Source organism: Callorhinus ursinus, unplaced genomic scaffold, assembly GCF_003265705.2.
Source record: "Callorhinus ursinus isolate GAN/ISIS: 27379988/994484 unplaced genomic scaffold, GSC_fseal_2.0 scaffold14, whole genome shotgun sequence".
In the NCBI taxonomy this organism is placed as follows: Eukaryota; Metazoa; Chordata; class Mammalia; order Carnivora; family Otariidae; genus Callorhinus; species Callorhinus ursinus.
The window spans coordinates 17,239,767-17,264,873 of record NW_027397076.1 but is presented as its reverse complement, the minus strand read 5'-3'; the positions used below and the strand labels follow the sequence as shown (position 1 = coordinate 17,264,873).

General features: G+C 35.6%; 1 protein-coding gene across 2 annotated transcripts in view; it reads right to left on the bottom strand.

Annotated features, from left to right (window-relative positions):
- The window catches only part of DCN (decorin), a 42,414-nt gene that overhangs the window by 795 nt on the left and 16,512 nt on the right, over positions 1 to 25,107 (bottom strand). For both annotated transcript variants that reach the window (XM_025882562.2, XM_025882561.2), the window contains exons 3-7: positions 23,213 to 23,325; positions 14,481 to 14,694; positions 13,563 to 13,676; positions 8,681 to 8,774; positions 5,422 to 5,560 (exon numbers count right to left, since the gene is read on the bottom strand). In XM_025882562.2, coding sequence (XP_025738347.1) covers positions 5,422 to 5,560; positions 8,681 to 8,774; positions 13,563 to 13,676; positions 14,481 to 14,694; positions 23,213 to 23,325 — 674 coding nt within the window. The remainder of the gene's footprint in view (positions 1 to 5,421; positions 5,561 to 8,680; positions 8,775 to 13,562; positions 13,677 to 14,480; positions 14,695 to 23,212; positions 23,326 to 25,107) is intronic.

Here is a 25,107-nt window from a genome sequence, read left to right as displayed (position 1 = left end):
CTTCCTTCCTTCCTTCCTTCCTTCCTTCCTTCCTTCCTCCCTTCCTTTCTTTTTTTCTTCATAAAGCAATTATTTTAAAAAGTAAGCCAAGTTATATATTCTTTGCCTCAACACTCCAGGGGCTTCCTGTCTCATGCAGAATGAAGTCCAAAGTTCTCAGATTGGCTCACAAACCTAACAGGATCTGAGATCCTTCTGCTCTGACCTCATCTCCCCTTACTATGCAATCTAACCACTCTGGCCTACTTGCTTTTCCTCTATTACAAAAATCACAGTCCTTCCTTAGGTTGGCACACCTTGTTTCTTCCATGTGAACTGATCTTCTCCAAGATGTCTATGGGGCTTACTCCCTCATGTAATTCATGTAACATTTTCTTACCAAAGATGTCTCTTCCCTGACTATCCAATTCTGCCATTCTCTGCCCCAATTCATTTCTTTAAATCTTCATACTAATTGTCACTATATAGCTTATTATATATTTATTTGTTTTGTCTGTTTTCCTCCTCTAGAATAAAAGCTCCATGGAGGAAAGAAACTTGTTCTGTTTTGTTTATGACTATATCTTTAGTGTCTACTAGAACAGAGTAGGTTTTCAATAATATATGTTGAATGAATATAAGAATAGATTCGTGTTATTTCATAAATTGTGTCTACATGGAATATTATGTTTTCAGGGCAAAGATAAAATGATGTACCTTTTAATTAAATTAGACAAAATGCGGAAGTAATATATAGTGAAGAAAAAGTGTACAGGCAGTATTAGAATCAAAATAATCACAAACCCTAAGAAACACTGAGCATTTGGAAATGAATAGACCTAGAAAGTTTTAATAAAAATGTACTGTGTGTTACAAATTCTACTTATGAATATACTTCTACTGTTCAATAGTTTTCTCTGAAATGTATTTTATGATTACGTTTAAGATAATGGTAACTTGTTAATAGATTTTTCTCAGGGAAATTAAATATCAGACTTATGAAAAGGACTTTAGAAATGGGTTTTTACTTCCATTACATACATGTGAATTCTGAAGAGCAAGAAGTGACTTATACAACCAAAGTTAAAATATAGTAAAAAGGCAACAATTTCTAAAGTACATTATAAAACCTATGAGGTTCTCCCTCATAGTAGTTAACTTAAAATATTTTTCTATCTGCCAGAACACTCACACTTACATGCAGGTGAAAGGGGCCTTGTTTAAGAAAGAGTTTGGAAAGAGAACAATAGATATCACATAAAAACAGAAATGAGGAATATTAAAGACAAGCAATACCTGCGAGTACTTTTTTTTTTATAATTCTCAAACTGAAAATTTCTTTTCATTTGCCATTCTCTAATTCCTAGCAATGATTAGCAAGAAAGGGGAGATATGTTTGGTTAGAGTTTATGACTAATACTGAAGACGACGGAAAACAATATCAAGACATAAAGCAAGTATTAGTCTGTGTAAAAAAGAAAACTATATTCCTAATTCATTTTATGAAGTCAGTATTTTCTAATATTAAAGCCAGACAAAAATCATCACACACACACACAACCTACAATCAAATATTTATTTTTATTTTTTAAAGATTTTATTTATTCATTTGAGAGAGAGAGACAGAGAGAGACAGAGATAGAGAGAGAGCACAAGCAGGGAAGAGAGGGAGAAGCAGGCACCCTGCAGAGCAGGGAGCCTGATGCAGGACTCGATCCCAGGACCCTGGGATCATGACCTGAGCCAAAGGCAGACATTTAATTGACTGAGCCACCCAGGCACCCTCAAATATTTCATATAAACATAAACAAAGAACTTTAATAAAATATTAGGAAACTGTATCTCCTAACATAAAAAAAAGACTATACTCCATGGCCAAGACCGAGCATGATTTATCTCTGGGATGTAAAACTCGTTTAACTGGAAATTAATTAATATACTATGTTAAAGGAATAAAAGGCAAAACCACATGATAATCTCAAACACACAAAAAGCATTTGAATACACATTCATGATAAAAATTTTCAATAAGCTTAAGAATAGAAGAGAACTTTCTCAACTTGATAAAGAGCATCTACAAAAGACTTGTAGTTAACATCATGCTGAAAGGTAAAAGACTGAATGTCCACCTCTCTCTTAAAATTGTAAACAAGGCAAAGATGTCTAATTTCATCACTTCTATTCAGTATTGCACTGGAGATTCTAGCCAGTGCAGTGAAGCAAGAAAAATAAATGAAAATAATTCAGACAAGAAAATAATAATTAAAACTGACTTTATTCGCAAATGACATGATCCCAAACATGGAATGTCCAAAGAAGTGCACAAAAACTTCTGCAACTAAAAACGATTTCAGCACAGTACCGGGTTAGATGATTGATATACAAAAATCAATTGTATTTGCATATACTAGCAAAAAACAATTCAAAAATGAAATCAAGGTTAATAATTCATTCACAGCAGCATCAAAAAGAGTAAAGAAAATAAGGATACACTTAATAAAAGAACTGTAAGATGTGTACACTAAAAATGAAAAAAACATTGCTGTGAGAAATTAAATAATATGAAATGGAGATATTCTATGCTTATGAATTGGAACACTGAATACTATTAAGATGACAGTTCTCCCCTAATTGATCTATAGATTCACCACAATCCTTATTAGAGCCCTAGCAGGCTATTTTTGCAAAAATGAACAAGCTGATTCTAAAATGTATATGCAAATGCGAAGAAATAAGAATAGCCAAAACAATTTTGAAAAATAAGAGCAAAGCTGGGGGGCCTGGGTGGCTCAGTCAGTTAAGTGTCTGCCTTTGGCTCAGGTGATGATCTTGGGCTCCTGGGATCGAGCCCCACATCAGGCTCCGGGCTCACAGCAGTCTGCTTCCCCCACCCATGCTCACTCCTTCACTCCTTCACTCACTGTCTTTCTCTCAAATAAATAAATAAAAAATCTAAAAAAAAAAGATTAAAAAAAAATAAGAACAAAGTTGAAAGACCTTCACTCCCAATTTTAAAACACAATCAAAAGCAACAGGAATCAAAAGGTATAGTGCTAGCAAACAAAATGTGGTATATCCGTACAATGGAATGGTATTCACTGATAAAAATGAATGTACTACAGATACATGTTATGACTCATGCTATGATACCTAAGGTCATTACAATAAGTGATTCCATTTATATGAAATGTCCAGGAAAGGCAAATCCATGGAGGTGGAAAGTAGATGAATGATTTCCTGTGGCAGAAGACGAGATTGAAAATTGACTAGAAAAAGTAAGAGGTGAGAAGTGTTAGAACTGGATTGTAGTAGGGGTGCCTGGGTGGGTCAGTCAGTTAAGGGTCTGTCTTTGGCTCAGGTAACGATCTCAGGGCTGGGATTAACTCCCACTTTAGGCTCCCTGCTCAGTGGGGAGTCTGCTTCTCCCTCTGCCGACCCCCTGCTCATGCTCACTCTCTCAAATAAATAAAATCTTAAAAAAAAAAAAGAACTGGATTATAGTGATAGTTGAAGAACTATATAATTTTGCTAAAAATAACTGAATTATATACTTACAAAAAAGACAGTAAAGTAGGTGAAATCCCTAAGAGCATATAAGAAGGGAGGTGAAATGGATGCGTGGATAGCCAATAAGAGATGAAAAACCAAGAATGAGGCCCTTGTGTGAATGCCCATGAGATTTGCTAATATTAAACAAAGATTTCAAAATAGCATGTTTTATCATTTTTTCTCTGTGACCCACCATAAGAAACATAATACATGTATTTAGCATATGTAAATCTGTGCATTTAAACAAAGTTTTTATGAAATACTTACCATTACATTGATATTTTATTTTCCATTCATTCTAACCTATCCTAGCCTAGCCTAGCCCATAAATGTTCTTAATTAACTCATTAAACTTATCTTATTAACTCAGTAATACATCCAGACTGACATTTGAAAAACAGCAATCAAGAAGGTAAAACTGATTATTCTAGGATATAAAAATGAAAACAAAACAACTGTCCCCCCCCAAAAAAATGCCCACCACCAACAGAAACCTTATGTAAATCATTATATATTAATTTCATTTGGAGTTTTTGTCACAACTCAATAAAAAAAAGAAGAGAGATTAGTAACATATTGACATAACTGACAGCAAAGTAAGGGATAAACCTATTTTGGACCCCAAGTGAAGAAGTGGAAACATTACCAAAATGGCAACTTTATAAAAAGGATTTATTTATAATAGAACATCAATGTCAAAGTATAATTTTTTAAAAAAGATTTATTTATTTATTTGAGAGAGAGAGAGCGCAAGCACAGCGGGGAGGGGCAGAGGGAGAAGGAGAGAGAATCTTAAGCAGACTCCAAGCTGAGCACAGATCCCAGTGCGGGGCTCCATCTCACAACCCTGAGATCATGACCTGAGCCTAGACCAAGAGTCTGATCCTCGACCGACTGTGCCACCCAGCCACTCCAACATATAATTTCTGAATCATCATGATTAAACTAAGTACCTATGTAAATTTCTGAAAGAAACAATTTAAATGACCTTTAAAGAAACCAAAAAATTAGGTAAAATAAGCAAATACATAAAATCTGTGAATAACCACATTATTAATTTTTTTAAGGATAAACTTTGAACAACATATTTGTTCTATTTCCTCAAAGTAACAATGGAAGTCTTATTTTATTATACATGAAAATATTGTTACTATTTAAACTAATGAGCATGCCTTACATTTATAGATTTATAGACTAGAAAGCTCTGTTACCACAGTGGACCACTGGACCATACCTTTTTGTCCTTATGAATGTACTATAACCCTGTAATCTATAAAGAGTTAACTCAGGCACATTGCTAGCTTAACATTCCCTTTTGACCTACCTGACATCTGTTGAAGCTAAAAATTACAATTGCTATTTTATTCCATATCTATACTTCACAGATTATATCATCTTTTTCAACCAGTATGTTTCTGTTACAGTGATCAATGACTTCAAACTACTTTGCCTGCTTCATTAAAAATATTATATTCTGGAAGTCAGCACTATAATAAATTTAAGGTAATAGTCCTATATTAAAAAATATCATTTAAACCTATATTTTTCAGGATGCCTGGGTGGCTCAGTCATTAAGCATCTGCCTTCGGCTCAGGTCGTGATCCCAAGGGCCTGGAATCGAGTCTTACATCGGGCTCCCTGCTCAGCGGGAAGCCTGCTTCTCCCTCTCCCATTCCCCCTGCTTGTGCTCTCTCTCTCTCTGACAAATAAATAATAAATGAAATCTTTCAAAAAAAAATAAACCTATGTTTTTCATGAAACCAGAATGAATATTAAAAATATCTTTCTGCAAAAAGATTTGTAAGCAAAGCTTCCCTTCCTGCCTCCTAACATCCCAGTAGGGAGTGTTCACGCCCTAGATACTCCTCACACTAGTCAGTGGTATTGCATTACCTGGATGTACTTATGCTCCGCCAGCCCACCAGGTACTTTGATAAGCTTATTGTTGTCCAAGTGAAGCTCCCTCAGATGAGGAGTGTTGGCTAGCGTGCCATTGTCAACAGCAGAGATGCTATTAAAACTCAGTCCCAACCTGCAAAGGAAAGCAGAAATGAATGCGTGCACTGCTCACGGCTGTCCTCCTCACAGGCATTTGTGTGATTTATCCAGTCAACAGTAAAGGACTTTCTTTGTTTTTGCACTTACTGCTCCCTTTGCTTAGAATGCTTTTTCCAACCTTTCTGAGCTTGGATAAAGCCCATTTGTTCTTAAGTTCCCAGCCTAGAGTCACTCTCTTTGAAATTCCTCTGACAGGCATCCCCTAATAAATGTTCCTGTTGTCACCCTCTTAAAAAACTCAAGGGACTATGTACTTGTGTGTATCTCCTAGAGAAAAGTGACTGTCTTGTGGCATACCCAGTATTAACACAGCTTGTTACGATCAATGAATAGCTGTTGAATTGATTTCTCTGTATAATGAATATAATGAATTCACGCCAGGGAAAACTAAAAGGAATACTATTATCATCTTGGTCACTTTGGAAATCAAATAATCATATGTTTATTATATAAATGTATTCACTGGAAATAAAAGGCAGAAGGATCTAATGAATCAATAAACGTCCCTGCCAGGAAGGTTAACAGAATCAGCATCTTGCTTTCCTTTGAGTTTATCAGTGACCATCTGTTACTATCAGAATTTGCCTGGTGCCAACATTCCCAGCTTCTGGCCTTGATCTCTGACCTACGTGTCTCTTTCTTGGCCGCTAGGACATTTCTTATACAATGCCACTCAAAGGTTTGGGTTACATTTTTTAAATTAAATGCATAAAAGGTCAAACTTCTGCAGCTGTGAGGTGTCTTCCTAGTAAATGGGATTCAAAAGGCAGAAGTCGACTTGGAGATAAGGTTAATGTATTTGGCATTCTGGGGATGTATGACTCTCTGGCAAAACCAGGGCGCTGCCAATTCCCAAGGGCAGAGAGAGGATCCCAGGGATGAGACAAGGTAATGGAAGAGAGCCAGAATTCTAGCTCCAAGAGAAAGAGGAAGAGTCTACTGGGCTACTTCAAATGTAGTGGAATAGGCTTAGAAACTTTCTATAGGATGGTTTTTGCCTGCCTTCAGGTAGTTCTCATCTTTGAGCCTTTCTGGGATTTAGATTTTGGTTTATGTAACCAAAGTCTTTCAATTTTAATCATGGCTTGGTATTTCAAATAACTGAGATCACAGTATATTGATTTTAGGCTATTAATAAAACTGTTGGTTTATCTTAGCTATGGATTGTTAACCTGGCATCTTGGCCGAGAACATTTTGTTTTCCCCTCAGTCTTAGATGTTTATCTCTTTTGTTTCTGGTCTTTTCTTTTCTATTATAGAAACATGTCTCCTATTCCTTACAACACTTCAAGTCCCATATCCAATTTTGGGCTAATCCAGTTTTAGAATATGATATTCCTAATAATTGATTCAAAGAAACTTCACTTTTCTGATGATTTATTTATATATTCAATCAATAAATGTTTTTGAGGACCTAGTACATTCGAGATAGTATCCTAGGCTTATGAAGGCGGAGGACACACAGCTCAAAAACCATGATTTTTTCCTCAAAGAATAAAATCCACCTGGTAAGGGAGATGATCGTAGATGTATACATGTGTAACAGAAGGAAAGTTTGCCTGAAAACCATCTCATATTTTTAGAGAGAGGCATATACTATTTTCTTCCCACTTTTTCCTAATAACTAATTGGAATATTTGCCCTGCAACAATGTTCCAAGATCATTTTTTTTCTTCTTTTCACAGTTTTGATGTTCAACACCAAAATACCTCTCATGTTCCAACATCAGTGAAGAGTAAACCACGTGAGGATGTGATGGTTTCATAGACAGATTTTTCTGGACTTGATTCCAAAAGGAAATTTGTTTGATAAATTCAAGAGTCAGAAAAGTTTGCTTGGCCACTTGAGTCAGTCTGTTCCAATTTAGTGAATGGAATTTTTAAAAAATCTCCATACCACTTTCAGTACAAAATGAATTTTTCTTCTAAAAAGGCACAAATATTATTAACAATTTACCATATTTGGAATTAGATTATTGTTCACCTCTACTATTATTACTACAACTACTAGCTGTCCTAAAGACAGTTCTATGCAATATGCAATGTAACTTATCTTCCTACGTTGTTCTGCAGCAAGAGGGACAAAATCACAAAGAAAGGTCAGTGATGCATAATGCTACTTTGAAATATATTTGCTGTATTAGAGACTGTAATTCAAATATCTTTAGATAAATGGTTTCTTATCATTTGAGACACCAGGGTAAGATACTACAGCTAGAATCTCATGGACACGCTCACCTTCAGCCCTCACTATCCACTGGCTCATGGGAAATCTCCACAGAAATGAGAAAAGCTGTATTATACATCATCTGGTCTTAGCTCATTCTCAAGGATAAATGATATATTTTATATTTGTTTATCTACCATAACATTTATAAAGACAAAAGTGGAGTGAATCAATTTGGCATAACACCGTGCTCCTTTGTAAGAACATTCAGTGATGCCGTTCAAGAGCTGAGTGTTTCTTGAAGATAAAGCAAATAGTTTGCAAGCATTCCCCTCCTACATTACTTAACCAGATTGTTAATGTAGGAAGATTAAAGTTAGTCTAGAAAGCAGGAAAGGTATGAATGATTATCTACCAGGAAAAAAAGTTAATCTTCTGGTAAAAAATAAATAAATAAATAACTTCTTTTGTTAGCCTACACTGAATGTCCAGAGACATTTTAAACTCTTCAAAGAACAGAAGCGAGAGAATCGCATCATAATTATTCCCATACTGTAGGGTGGGATGCCCAATATGTCCATGTCTTGGTAACTTCCATTTTAAAGCATTTTCAAATTCTGAACATTGTGTTATAATTTACTTAACCTTCTGTAAATGCTACTAAGTTACAACATATTGAATGAACATACTGATGTAATCGGATACCTTGTACAGAAGATATATCTTAATCTAAAAACAATAGGGTAGATAATTTTCATGGTTCTGGTAAGTACGCGATTTCATTGTATTTTAAAGAAACAATTGGGCCTGTTGAGGTTTGAGGTTGTTAGGACCAACAACAAAAACAGTCAGCAACCACCCATTGTGTTTCTAATACGGAGCTTGCAGGCACTTTTACTGATAAAAGGTCATGAAAGAATATTATTACTTAGCCAAATTATTCAGTCCTTTCAGGCTAGATGCATCAACTTTGGTGATTTTGTTGCCTTCAAGATGTAATTCGGTAAGGGAAGGAGGAAGACCTGAAATAGAGGAAAAAGGAACCTTAAACTAGTAGAGAAATGTAATTACAGGATGTAGACAGACTTAACGAGCACCTAGGCCACCAATTTGCTGAAAGACATAGTTTCAAAGGATTTGCTTTTTATCTTTTCCATCACTTTGCTTTTTATCTTTTTCTTTATCCCTTTCATAATAATAGATACTTCTGGAAGTCGGACAAGCACTTTTTAGTCTCCTAGATGGATTTTAACAGAAACATGGACTGTGTTTATCACATAGTAGATTTTTGTCCTAGTAATTGTTAGGATACAATTGTAGAACTGAGGTCAAACCCTGAATCTCATTAATTTCCTACACCATTGTTACTAAACTAATACTGTTACTGGTAAGAGACCACAACCATAAAATGAAATAAGCATTTGAAATGTAATAAAGACATGATGTATAAGTTAAACCTATATACAAATTTAACGAGGTATTTCAGTAATGAATCTCATTAGTAACTAACACTTGATAAACCGCATTGGCCTTAGTCTTAATCAGTTTTTCCATCTTAAAAAACAAACAAACAAATGAAACAAAACTCAAATGCCTCCACAACATGAATGTGTAGGGAGAGCTAGAGCTTACTTGGACCTTTTAAATCAAGACTGTTTCTTTACACAAGAGGAATGCAGAGGCTTAGAATGAAGTGATCGGCCATATGTAGACCACCTGGGGAAATAATTTTAGATCCAAAGTATCCGTGAAACCTCTGGATAGTACTTCTCGAAGGGCTATGATTTCTAAAAATCTAATAATATTAATATAAAAGTTTAAGTATTCTATTTTCATTTCCTCCTGCCATCTGAGGATATATGATGTTTTTATACAGCTTTTTAAAGAGCATATTGTTCCACTTACAAGAATAGCCACAACTACAAAGAAACGAGCAAATTGGTTACATGTCGAACTAACATCTGCTTAGCAGAGAGTGTTGGTTATTTGTCCATAAGGAACAAAGGTGGAAAATTGCAGGTTATGTTTGGTATGAAAATGTTCACGGCACACCACTGAATTCTGTCAATACCGTCTCTTTCATGTAAAAGTTTAGTCCATATTTGATTTGAACTTATTATTTGTTTCTCAATAGCACTATGTTTTGTGCGGGAGATGCTAGGCTATTCAATGAAAGTCTGTCATGTAGCGAACACTGACACTGGCACTTTTTCTAACTTAGCTCATTTAATTTTTTTAGCTTACAAATTATTTTTTGTGAACCTCCCTTTCATAGACGAAGAAACACAGACTCAAAGTTCCAAACTTGAGAGGTTATCTAGCTGCCAAGTAGGGAATGTAATATGCTCCCAGATGGTCAAAGGGAGTTAAAATAGCATGCTCTTAACTGAAGGAAATGAAATTGAGACAGTATAGGAAAAGCAAGAGGGACTTAACTCCTGTAGAGCCACTGGTCTGAGGCAAAGGTTAAATGTTTCCATACGCTTAGAGACAAATACCTCCTTCTGGGAAAGCGAACAAACAAGATAATAGTAATTAGGAGTAATGGCTGTCTGGGCAAAATTAGACGTAACAATTTAAAGCCTGTTTGCACAAATATTTCTGTTTTCCAGGAGCCCTAAAAGAATGTCAACCGTGGAGAAAGGCATTCTGTGATTGCCTTGTGTCCACTGAGAAGTAATGACCACAAGTTAATGACCATGGGATTGAAGAATGCTTCCCTACTTCTAGTCCCTCACCCTCTGGAAAATTGCCTTTTCCATTCCTTGCACAATACCCCTTCAGAGAGCGACGTTCCTCTTTGCTGTCGGCTCCCTTGTAGGCAAGCTATCTCTAATAAACTCCATCGGCTTTCTTTCTCTTGAGTTCAGTGTTCATTTCTATGACCTGGAGGCCCATGAACCTGGTCTTGGGGTCCGGTAACAAAATCACAACTGCGTCGTTCTTATGACTAAATACCGGGAGACCACAGTTACTCTTGGAATAAGGGATTTCAACCACTCAAATCTCCTTAGAATAAATAAATGTGGATTTTTAAAATACTCCTCCTATGTGTAATTAGCAAGTGAGTATATAACAAAGCAAATTGAATATACATCTTTTCTTTCCTATCACCATGAAAAGATGTTTTTAAAGTAGTGTCTCCAGAACAACAATTATCGTCACATCCATAATCTTAACTAGGTTCTAAGTGTCTTCCCTTCTGCAGTATGTTTGCCAAAAGGAAAGTTATAGTCAGGAGAAAGACTGATGGTGGAAGAAAACTTGGCAATAGGATAGAGAGAGGCAAATTTATCAAGAATACCATTAACCTTTGCCACTGTAGCATTTAACTAAGAACCTATACTCTAGTTACTTTTTTTTTTCTTTTCCCTTTCCATATTTAAGGTAAATGTATTGAGAGCTTACTTTGGGCCAGATACTATGTATGCACATTACACGTCTTATTTGTGTCTATTAATCCTCACAAATACCTTAGAAGATAGATGTCATTAAGACCTCCATTTCATAGAGAGCAAAACTGAGATTTTGGAGATGTGCAATAATTAGCCTAAAGTCACAGAACAACTAAGTGGCTGAATCAGACCTTTCACCCACATGGTCCACGTGAAGAATTCATAACTCTCCACTTCACTCCACTGCCTTGTGTTTCCATCACTGATGGTAGACAGTGTGTGGCCACTAAGACTCCCGGAGGATGGCGATGTTCAGGCATATGGGTCAAGCCTAGGAAAGGCAGACTCATCTATTTTATCGGCATAAATATGCACAGGAGGGAGGACTTAAGTTGGCAGTAGGGTACGCTGGTCATGCACATGAACTCGCATCAGCACAGCACAGCCCCGGCTTGGCCACCTCCTAGCCCCAGGACCTTGGGCACAATGTACTTCGTGTCTTTAAGCTTCGTTTTCCTCGTTTATTAAACAGGTATGACAATAGTACTATAGAGGAATGGTTTGAGATTCATAGAGCAGAATCCATAAAAGGCATTTGGCACAATACCTGGTATTAAGAAGTGCTTAAGAAAACTTGATTACTCTAATTTTTATAGTAAGTGTTTAATACAACAAAGTAAGCTAGAGATGGTGAGAAAACAGCACCTACGGTAGGGAGGAGACATAGGGAATACAGGTCACTAAGTGATGAAATGTGCTCCCAAAGCGTATTTTGGAGGATGCATTAAGAAGGAGAGCAAAATCAAAGATTATGTTTAACATAGGTCATCTGGCAGCATGAAGTAGTGGAAAAGACCTGGACTTTAAATTCCAGCTTTTTTACTTCACCTCCTACAGCTCTATAGCTTTGGGCAAGATGTATGTGTATACATAATATATAAAAATGTAATTAAATATAATTTAAATTTTAAAATATTATTAAAATATAAAATATATTAAAAATATAAATATATGCATATATACAACTGCCCTGGGGATAAAACAAAAACAAAAACAAAACCCACTTGTTACAATGCAACAAGTTGGAGGACCAACATGAAGGTGCTTTATAAACTGTAGATCAATCTCTATCTATCTATCTGTCTATCTATCATCTATCCATCAATTTTATCTATACCAGCAGTTGCTATTTTGGGCATAAAAACATCTTTTGTAGCAAAAAGACTGGGGAGAGGGCAAGGGGTGGTAAGAAACCATTCTATGGAATATATCTTTTTGGGAGCTGAAGTTTCTGTGGAAGCACAGTGAAGGGTAATTGTTTTCTGTGGGCAAGAACCTACATTTTGAACCCCGACCAAGAACAAGGTATCTAAGCGGAGAAAGGGCCAAATAGAGGGGAAAATTTGAGACTATAGAAGGGCTTTTGTGAGACTAAAACCCTGGGGCAGGGAAAATGTGAATTAGAGGAATTGCTTTTTTGGGGATTTGATTTCTTTTCTGATTCACAAAGAATGGCTTCTGTGTCTCTTCCGGGTAAGCCTTAGCCCAAGGCTGTGTGATGACTGCTCTTTACCTGCCTGGCTTTGCTCCCGGCAATAAGCTCCTTGAAGGCAGATAGTATACCCTATTTACTGTCCTGTCTCCAGTGTTTGGCACTTTGCCTAAGCAAAATGAGTGTCAAAATATTTTTAAGAAATAATAAATGGTAATAATAATCCATTACTTATTTGCATACCAGATACTTCTTTAATTAGTTATTTAATTTTAAGACAAACTAATGAGTTGTATATCAGTGTTATTGCCATTTTACAAGTAAAGAAATTGAGGTATAAATATTGAATAACTTGTCCAAGGCCTTAGAGCCAATTAGGGACAAACTGAACTCAAGCATACCGACCCAAATCCATACTCTTTACGACATACAACCGCCACTCTCATACAAGAGCATGGCCACTGTGGATGTTCTTATTCAGATAATAATGCCTGAGATGTCCTAAGATGGAAAGGAATTCGCTAAAAGATTGGAGACTCAAAGTAAAAATTGACTCAATTTCAAAGTACTTCATGTATCTTTTTTTAATGCCACTAAGGCATTCTATTTTTTAAATAACTGTACTTTTTCCTTTGTGGCATCACAATCCATTTTTTATCCCCCAATTCTTTAATATGAAATCATTGTGGGTTAAGTTGTATCTTAGAAGAGACTTTATAGGTAGAAGGGTCTAGCCATCCCTACCATGGGCCTGGATGCCCCAGGGGTCATCCAGGCTCAACAAAAACACTTCCGAGGGTAAACAATTTACCAGAAATAACGTTGACTACTTCAGTCACCATTTAAATTTCCAAAACAATTTTTTTAAATGTTAAAATTTTAAGATTTAGGTGTTCAAACTGCTTTGGAGAGTTTTCTATCACCTTGAGGGATGGTGGTTATATTGGTGTCCGCAATGCGGATATAGGAGAGCTTCTTCATTCCCTGGAAGGCTCCATTTTCAATTCCTGAGCTCTTCAGTGGGTTGGTGCCCAGTTCTACAAATGCAATAAGTGCAAAGCGTTAGCGGACAATATTAGGTATTGCAAATCAGAGTAGCATCTGTTTCAACAAGGATTTTAAGATTAATTTGGGTCGATAAAAACTTGACTGAGAAACAAAAGAGAAATTAAAGGACACACTCTTCAAAGGGATAGCAAACTGAGGTAAATTTTTCTCTTTTTAAAACAAACAACAAATACAAGAAAACACAAAGATTTATGGAAAAAGCAATAGTGGCGAAAACAATAACAAGAAGATTATTTAAAGTGCATACACAGGTTTGCACAGAAATCAACAAAAACAGGTGTTAATAAGTCACACTTATTATGGGGCTTTTACTTTTCTGAGATGAATTAAAATGTTAAATAATTTGAAATTAGCACCTTGTAAGCCAATTATAAAATCACCCTTTTTTTTTTTTTACCACACAAAACATTAGAACACATTGTTTAAAGCAAATGATTTATAGATATTCAGAATAGAAACAATTCCCCTGATGGAAAGGTATCCCCACATAGCTCTAATTAATCACTACTTAATTCCATCCCACATCTTGGGCATGCAGTAGAGTGACTTTGGTCCTAGAGTTTTCTCCACATTCTCAGATCCTCGAGGACGGGAAATAAAAAATTATAAGGCACGATTCAAAATCTCATTTCTGCCAATCTTGCTACTGTTAACTCCCACAGGCTAAAGACATGTAAGCTCTAGCTAATTTACCTTCCTACGGCTATAGCTTACTTGGAATCTTCTAAGGTGGACCTTCAATCCTGGCCTTAGAGTTATAAGAATATCTGTACCTATGACGATCATCTGGTTCAGTCCGTTGAACACAGCTTTTCGCACTTTGGTGATCTCATTCTCATGGGCACGCAGCTCCTGAAGAGTTTTGGGCATTTTTTCTGGCAATTCCTTCAGATGATTCTTGGACAGATAAAGTCGTTCCAATTTCAACAGAGGTGTGAATGCTCCAGGGCTGATTTTGCTAATTTTGTTGTTGACAAGAATCAACGTCTGTAGATAGTGAACAAAAACAGCACCTTAATTCCAAAACACACATTCTCTCTCTCAATATATATATGTATATATATTGCAAAAAATCAGAAAAAAATCAAATATTATATATATCTCAAGAAACCAGAAGAAATTAGGCAAATATGATTCTTTCACTTAAGAAGTGTATGAGGATCTGAACATCAGGAACATCAGGAATAAAGGTGATGAACTATAGATTATAGATTATAATATAAATACATAGACACTTAATTTTTAAACAGTAAATACTCCTAAAGATTGAAATTACCAGAGTGACCTGAGATACCTGAAAAGAATCCAGTGCCACAGGCAACCATCCCCCAGCCTAAAATCCATCCTCATTGACTGCTGCCATGGATTCTACTACAAAATGGTGGCACCAATTTATACTACCACCAACAATGCAAGAGAGTAAAATTTTCTTGCTTTCTTGCAGCCTTATAAATTGAGATATATTTTTTTCAAAAAGTTTGTCAAATTAGTACAACATGTTGTAGCTCATTGTAATTTTTTTGCATTTCTTTGTCACTTGAAAGGTTAAATTAATTTCCTTTCATTCTGCTACTATTTACTGTTATTTTTGGAGAGAAAGGATTACCTGATTACAATACTTCTCATTTTATTAAATTTTAATATATTTTAATAATTGGTTTACAGAAAATAAAGATGTAGTTAATATGAAATGCAGAGCCTTAATATATTTTTCTTCTTTTTTGTCCTTTTTACATACAGTTTTATGTAGCTAAATATGCTAATATTTTTAGTAATTCTTAAATTTTTGTTTCTGCATTCTTCTAATATAGAAAATTACTTCTCATTCATTACTGGTATACATATAGCTATTGCTAAACTTATTTTTGGACACCTCATTCTCTTCCAATGATATGTATGTCTATAGAACCATACTTCTTATTATTCTAAGCTTTCTTATCAATTAATCCTAAGGAATTCAGGATCATTTGTTCAAGGTCTAAGAAACCTCTTTTTCAACTGTAGTGCACTTATGTGCATATATGAAAAGGCACAGGGACAAAAAATAAAAAAATGAGAACTTCCAGTGTCAGAAATGCAGGAATACTTTCTGAAGGTAACAGCTGGTTAGTTAACCCATGTATATACTCATGTAGTTCACATTATTTGACTAACTAAAACTTCTTATAAGTAACAATCTTTCAACTAATTCTAAAAGATGATGGGTTGATTAAAACAAAATCCCAGGAAATTCCAATGAATATTACAGAAAATTAAAAATCTCATGAGGGTTAAAGTCATAGGAAATTAATATTAATGAACAAAATGTCCAGGAAATTAGTAAAAGCTAATGATGACACGTGTCATTGAAAGACACCCAAAATGCCAGAAGCTTAATTATGAAGAAAAAGGAGATCTTCTATGGCCATCTATGAAAGAAAACTCTGAAAGCTTGATATCATTAAATGCATTTAACAAGGTCTGAAAAATCTGCTTATTTTATGTTAAATATGAAACCTATTATGAAGAATCAGCCATTTCAGCTAATAAAATATTGCTTTTTTTTTCTTTTTTACTAGAAAATAACTAGATGATGCCTCTACCTGTGAGCATGCCATAGTAGTATCTGCTGTTAAGTTTTGGGGGTAGTATGACACTTGCTCCAATTATTTCTTCAGTATAGTGGGAATAATAATAGCACCTACAGAGGGTACATGATAATGTATATAGACTTCTTTGCAAAGCGCCTTTCAAAAGCATTGCTGGTTGAAAATTTTAGTCCAATGGAAAACGTTCCTGCTTTCAAATTAAAATACATTTGAAACAAATAAACTATGCAAATTTTAGTCATAACGAGGTAAAATCTTAAGAGCTATATGGATTAGAACTTCACAGAAACACAGGTGAGGCAGCTCTTTCTGCCCCCTCCTGTCCCCCTGCTGTCATAAAACCACCTTAAAAAAAATCCACAGTGAACATTCTTTCCTGCTTTGTCAAAGATGAGTTGACCATAGAGTTGAGGGTCCATTTCTGGGCTCTCTATTCTGTTCCATTGATCTATGTGTCTGTTTTTGTGCCAGTACCATACTGTATTGATGATGACAACTTTGTAATAGAGCTGGAAGTCCGGAATTGTGATGCTGCCAGCTTTGCTTTTCTTTTTCAACATTCCTCTGGCTATTCGGGGTCTTTTCTGATTCCATACAAATTTTAGGATTATTTGTTCCATTTCTTTGAAAAAAGTGGATGGTATTTTGATGGGGATTGCATTGAATGTGTAGATTGCTCTAGGTAGCATTGACATCTTCACAATGTTTGTTCTTGCAATCCATGAGGGTTGCTGGAGTGGTGGGGGGTGGGAGGGATGGGGTGGCTGGGTGATAGACATTGGGGAGGGTATGTGCTATGGTGAGTGCTGTGAATTGTGCAAGACTGTTGAATCACAGATCTGTACCTCTGAAACAAATAATGTAATATATGTTAAGAAAAAAAAAAAGAAGATAGCAAGAGGGGAAGAATGAAGGGGAGTAAATCGGAGGGGGAGATGAACCATGAGAGACAATGTACCCTGAAAAACAAACTGAGGGTTCTAGAGGGGAGGGGGGTGGGGGGATGTGTTAGCCTTGTGATGGGTATTAAAAAGGGCACATTCTGTGTGGAGCACTGGATGTCATGCACAAACAATGACTCATGGAACACCACATTAAAAACTAATGATGTCATGTATGGTGATTAACATAACAATAAAAAATTTAAAGAAGGAAAAAAATCCACAGTGAAAAAAAGTAATTTGTGTATATACAGTATTGCTTTTTAAAGATGGTTGATGTTAGTTCCATACACTGATATGTATTAAAGAAAGCACACTTCGAATTTTAACAGGCCATGACAAGATGTTGAGATGGGACAAACAAAAACAAAAACAAAAAACTAATTCCTCTGGCTAATGCCAAAGGGCAGCTAAACCAAAGAAAGAGTCAAAGGTGAACTCCAGGCGTTCTTCAGGAGATCAGCTGATGAAAAGGAGAAAGCTCTTCCTGTAAGCAACCCAAGGGGATCTCTGAAAATGGTTCGCTATTCACTTGACCCAGAAAATCCTACAAAATCATGCAAATCAAGCCGTTCAAATCTTTGTGTTCACTTTCAGAACACACATGAAACTGCCCAAGCCATTAAGGGTATGCATATCGGAAAAGCCACCAAGTATCTGAAGGATGTCACTTTGCAGAAGCCACGTGTGCCATTCCGTCCCTACAATGGTGGAGTTGTTAGGTGTCCCCGGGGCCAAACAGTCAGGCTGGACACAGGTGGCCCCAAAAGAGTGCTGAATTCTTACTGCCCATGCTTAAAAATGCAGAGTCATGCAGAACTTAAGAGTTTAGATGTAGATTCTCTGGCCATTGAGCACATGCCGGTGAACAAAGCTACCAAGATGCAGGGTTGAATTGACAGGGCTCATGGCCAATGAACCCCTCCCTACGGGAGCTCTCCCTACTGCACTGAGACAATCCTTGTTGAAAAAGCAGATTGGTCTTAAACCAGAAGAAGAGGTTGCACAGAGGAAAAAGATATCCCAGAAGAAACTGAAGAAACAAAACTTTATGGCCTGGGAGTAAATTCTGCCAAAATAAATGCACATAAAAGTAAAAATAGAAAAAAAGAAAAGAAAAGGTAAAAGACAAGCAGAATCGGTTTATCATGACTTTGCCAAGAGGTGAGAGAAGTCAGAGGAGTAGAGAACTTGTTGCTTGGGGGCAGGAAATGCCTTGAGCTCCACTTAAAATAAAATTGAAGCACAGCCTCAAAAATCAGCCCTACCTACTTCTTTGGTAACTAAAGAAAAAGGGATCTAGCCTGAGAGGCAGTGGAGAGGTGATGAAAAAGGCAACTGGCAATGGAAATGGAAAGGAAGTAGGAATAAAAACATTTTCACCACCTTCATCCAAGAAGGTGATCAAAAGGAACAAACTTCCCATTGTAAGGTAACGTACAACATGATGACCACAGCCAGCTCTGAGGCTGGTATATTTGAAGGCTGCTGAGAGAGTCAGCCCTAAAAGTTCTCCTCCCAAGGAAAAATACATTTTTTTCTTTTCATATATATATATATGTAGGAGATTATGGATGTTAACTAAACTTACAGTGGTGATCATTTTGCAATATACAAAGTCATTATGCTGTACATCTTAAACTTACACAGTGCCGTGTGGCAATTACATTTCAATAAAATTGGAAGGAAAATTTGTTGAAACCTGACTTAATATTATGTACAGTTTTCTCCAAAGCCATGTAGGGTTTACACTGTATCAGGTATTGTTTTAAGGGGTGGTATGGTTACTATCATATTTATATGCAATTAATGGACTCAATTCACAAGGCTCCTCAGTTTTGATCTCAAGATTTGGCTCTTATTTGCTGCGTGACTATGAACAAGTAACTATAAACAAGTAACCTCTCTGTACCTGAGTGTCCTCTTCTGTATAAAGGGGTTATCAAGAGTGTCTACCTCAAAAGAATGGTTCTAAGAATTAAATAAGTGAATGTATATAGGTATTAAGCCTAGCATATAGTAATTGCTACACAAGTGTTTGCTATTATTAAATCTTTGACAATATTTTATTTTTAGGTAACAAAAAAACCTTCCTGACTAGATTTTTTAAGCATGAATTCAAAGGAAAGACATTAAATGTTGGCATTTTAATACTTAATTTTCCATTATTTCATGGGATAATTGTGTTTTTCTGTTACATATAAGTATAAAACTACTCTTGCACAGCATGTACTACATTATGAGACACACAGTCTAAATTGATAAAATTATTGAGAAAAGAGGAAACTTTCTGTTAAATCCTTTCTATTTTAATCTTTGCTAAAGTTTCATTTCTCATCCTCTTTTTCATTCAAGTGTGGCTTTCCTGGTGAAATTATAATGTTTATTTGCATAATAACAAGGATAGAAACGATCATGAATGAAAGAGTAAGAGAAAAATAGCTGTTTAACATCCTCTGAACAATTGGAAGCTCTAATAAACTCTTCCTCTCTTCAATGTATACTTTGAAGTAGAAAGAAAGAGATTGCCAAGATGGGAGTTGCCTAAAACATACTGAGAAGGAAACATGGAAAAGAAAGAACATATTATTACAAATGCCAGATTTAATGAGAGTGTCACAGAAACCAGATATCTCTTATTTAAGTCTATGAGGAGTTTAAATAAACTATTCAGATTATATTTAAACATACAGAAAGTTGGGATTAGAGTAAAAGAATTTTCCTTCCTTAAAAAAATAGCTTTACAAAATAAGTCAGAGAAAGACAAGTATCATATGATCTCACTGATATGAGGAATTTAAGAAACAAGACAGAAGAGCATAGGGGAAGAGAGGAAAAAATGAAACAAGATGAAACCAGAGAGGGAGACAAACCATGAGACTCTTAATCTCAGGAAACAAACTGAGGGTTGCTGGAGTGGTGGGGGGTGGGAGGGATGGGGTGGCTGGGTGATGGACATGGGGGAGGGTATGTGCCATGGTGAGTGCTGTGAATTGCATAAGACTGATGAATCACAGACCTGTAACCCTGAAATAAATAATACATCAATATGTTAAAAAAAAAAAAAAGAAGAAGATAGTAGGAAGGGAAAAATGAAGGGGGGAAAATAGAGGGGAGGACGAACCATTAGAGACTATGGGCTCTGAGAGACAAACTGAGGGTTCTAAAGGGGAGGGGGGTCGGGGGTTGGGTTAGCCTGGTGATGGGTATTAAAGAGGGCATGTGTATTGAATGGAGCACTGGGTGTTATACGCAAACAATGAATCATGGAACACTACATCAAAAACTAATGATGTGATGTATGGTGACTAACATAATAAGATAAAATTAAAAAACAGAAGAAAAAATAGCTTTAGGGTAAACTTATAAAAAATGAAATGAAGTTTTAAATTTTAGTTCATTGAAAATAATAATCTTTCTTAATTAATATTTTACCATATCCAATCATAGTTTAAATAGTCATTGACAAACCTTGTTGGTATCACCATTGGCTCACTCCCAGTGAAAACATACTGAGAAGGCAGAGAAAAGGTGAGTTGGGGCTCAGGCCTGGCATCCTATCAGTGGAGATGGATCCCATTGGTTCAAGATTTGAGATCTCTAGCTCAAGCCTTTTCCTCACTTTTTCCAGCCCATGTCTTTCACTCTAGCCAATTCCCATATCTGCTTATTTTCTTCTGCCTGTCCTTTCATTTTGTAGAGAAAACACTCTTTTCTTCTCTTCCTTTCAAAATTCTGCTAATCCTCTAAGACCCTTTGTCCCATATTCTCTCAAATACTAACTGGTAACTTGATGTAGGATATGTCTGACTTGTCTCTTTCTTGGTGCCCATAGCATTCACTACTTACATCACACTGGGCTTCTATTGTTGGACACTTCAATAAATTTTATTTGCTGCTTTTGTTTATATTAATTGTTCCATAGAGAATCTTAAAATCTTAAGGAAAAATCTTTGCAACCTTCTAAAAATACGGTACATTTTCTCCTAATGGGTGTTTATTGCTTTCCTCATCCTAGCTGTCAGAAAGTTGACAACTAAATCTTGTCCTGATTATATTAACTCTATAACATATGATCACCAGTTTATTTTATATTACATTATTTCCCTTGAATCTATATTTCTTATTCTAATACATAGCAGCCAGATGAACTATTTTTATATTTATATGTATTGCCAATTCTTACTATATATCCCTTCAATTATTTTCTATAATGGCAACAAGAACTAAATGGATGTGAAATTAGAGTATTTTCTATAATGGCTACAAGAACTAAATGGATGTGAAATTAGTATGCTCCCAACCTTAAAAAGGTATTTCTATGATATTCATCATAAATATGATATTCATCAAATTTACAGAAGCTGTAAATTTATCTCTACATACAAGTCACTCATAACTAAGCAATTCTCTCCATTGTTTTCTGAAAATTCTAATGCTATACATTGTTATTTTTAATGTTGAGCAAAACTCTGCTTCCCTAAAATTTCCACTCAATTGTCAAGAGGACAATTCTGTCATCTTGTAGTTGAAGTAAGTTAATTCAATTTCTCTTTTCCAGCATGGCCCTTCAAATATGTCACTCATGACCTTTTTCACTCAATTTGGGCATCCACATCTCTGTCAATTGTGCCTATAAGACATGATTTCCAAATTCTTTATCCTCATGATGATCATTCTGAGGATACTCAAAAGTTAATGCCCTTCTTAAAATGTCTTGCCCAGGACCAGACTTAATGCGTCAAGAGGGGTCTACCAGAGTAGAATACAGAGACAGTGAGACTTGTAGGATTTATTTTTGACATTGAAGGCTGGCTTATTTATACTAAATGTGCAATGACATCCTGAGGGGAAACTGCATTCTATTTACCTCACAAGTAGAGAGCTGGACTAGAGAATAGAGTTTATAGGGATTCTGATGCCCTACCTGAAAAGACAATACATTTACTCTTACAGAAGTCTGCCTTAGCAAAGCCAAACCCTATTTAATTGGGTTGGTCATCTTCCATTTATAATACACCCTCTCCCAACTATAGTTCTACTCATTCTTTGTTCTACGTGATCTTCCTCTATGTTCTGGGAAGATAAACTCTGGGGACTGCTTCACCCAGATGACCTTGATCCCCGGCCCCCAGTGAGGTTCAATCATAGGAGACGCTGACAGGAAATAAGGAGGTAGGACTATAGCTCCCCACCTGTTTCAAGGTGGGCTTGGGTGTTTCATAATGCTTTGTTGGTTCCTATATCCCTCTGTAAATCATCCCTTCAGTAAAGCCTTCTCTGTGAACACTTTTGTGAGTGTCAACCAATTTTCTGCTGGAATCCTGTCTGGTAGACTGGATGTGGTGTGACATCATAATAGAGTGGAGGTAAGTAAAAACCACAATCAAAGCACACAGACTAGAATGCAGCATGCATTGTCCTAAATACAAAGCTAATGCAGCATGCATTGTCCTAATACAAATACAAATACATATCTATATAGATATGAAGATAGAATCACATACTAAGTAAAATATGGATGGTTATCCCTTTTGCTCTTGATGCTAACCTTTGGGCCTTTATAACACTGGCACCTCTTAGAAAACTAAAGAAAGAAGACAAAAGAAATAAAATACTACTAAGATCAGTAACCCATTTTGTATTCTGTTCCAATATTGAAGTACAATCTAACTAGGAAGATAAAGACTTTTATTCATGAAGTGTAAGAGAAGATTAAGATATAAAGTACTTTTTAGGATGGAAAGACCAAAGATATATGAGGTATATGTAAGAAAATTGGCTGATTTTTTAGGGATTAATGAGTATGATGTTTTGCTCCCCTCTTACCTCCTAAATAAAGAATTTAATAAATTCTTCTGTGCTTATTTATTACCATATAGTATACTCCTGGCCTTACCTAAGTTTTGTTTTGAAAAATCCTGTGTCAGATCTTGTTACAACTCAAAAACAAACAAACAAACAAAGAACTCTTACATGAAGGTTCTTCAGGTTCTTGAAGTCCCCATCTTTGATTTCGGTTATTTTGTTGTTTTGCAAGTCCAGCAGCGTAGTGTCAGGGGGAAGATCTTTTGGCACTTTTTCCAGACCTTGCGTGAGAGTAAAAGCAATGTGCAGTCAGTAAAAGGGGCACAGGACCACAGAATCACAAAGGATGTGTTCACAAAAAATCAGTGTTGCAATGAAAGTTTTACCACTACCATATTTTTTCTTCTTCCAGGAATTATATCAATTGTAGTTTAAAATATCTGCTTTATCCTTTCCAAAGAAGTCAAATGTTATATATATTTTTAAAATTATACACTGACTACATTATTTTCCCCATGTAATTACTTTTCTGTGTAAAACTAAAATTTATATTTTGTAAGGGAGTGGCTCAAGTTTCTCAGGGCACATTAGGGTTTTACCTCATTGTTCTTGTTTTAGAAAATAATTCCTTTGATAAGAATTAAGTGCAAGTGATTTCTAAATCTATACCATTCTACATAAATATACCATTTAGGAGAGAATAGCTTTAGCCAAATCATCAAAGGCCTGTTTGACCTAACCCAACATTGCCACAGATTACATTTAAAATGACTCTCTCTCTTCCATTGGCTTTGTTTCATATTGATGTAGGATGTTAAGTAGAAATTTGATATTCTATTGACTCAAATTCATGTGATCTTTTCTGTATTTGAGATTGCATAACATAAATCAGAAAGGTTTTTCAACCTCTCCATCGTACCTGAAACTTGAATTCTTTCATTTTCATTCAACAAAGCCTTATGGAATACCTCCTAGACACCATCAATTTATCAGGCCCTGGGAATAGAGCAGGACAAAGACAGAAATTGCCCGCATCCCCGTAGAAAATATAATTCAATATATAGTTTTCAATTAAAAAGAAAATGCAACAGGTAATATAATTGCTATGTTGGGAAGATGTCTTTCCAATTTTGAACCTTATGTAAGCATATACTGTTAAATTATCATGGTACTTATCATGCTATCTTCCTGTCTTGCATGAAAATTATAGAAAGTGTATCTGAGATCACCTACCTCCTAAGTTCTCTGCAAATACATTTTTACTCACATGGCTCTGTTGATAGTGGGAAAAAAATAATATCTAGTACCCAATTCAGAGATCAACTATTATTATAAATTTAAATATCAAAATACATGTGATTCTAAACATACATAAGTATATTCCAGTAACTTACTACAGAAACAGTTCACAGGGAAATGACAAGACTGAAGTGTTTTTAGTGATAAACAGCTATCTTGTAGGAGGATATTTAACTGCATTATGTAGTCACGATTGCTGCCATTTTCAGAAATGTCAGTTTGATAATTTCATGCAATTAGGAGTGGTAGACGTCTGCCAAATCTTTGATAATTAGTGTTCTCCAACCAAGAAAAGACACATTTCCTTTCATTTGGAAAAAAGTTAACTGCCTACATTTCATTATTACTCCATGGGATTTTTGTCAAAGTTTTAATTTCCACTTATGCTTACATTCTTACATTACTGAACTTAAATCCTAGCAACTCTCTTAACATTTGTTCAGAGCCAAAGTGCAGATAAATTTCATATGTGGAGAGGAAAAAAATGATATATCTACTTGGCTAACAATTTTGATTATGTTGTCTTCCTAGAATTTTAGGAATTTCTTGAGTTGAATTGTATACATTATTTTTTCTGAAGATTTGGCATGAAAATATCTTTAAGCTTGTGATCTTTGCATTTTAGTGCTTAGAAAGTCATTTTAATGATTAAAATCATAACCCTACCATCTTCTCTGCATTACTAGTAAATTTACATCCATTTCAGGGAGTTTACATATTAGATTTTTTATTAAAACTTTATATTTATTCTGACATCAGATGCA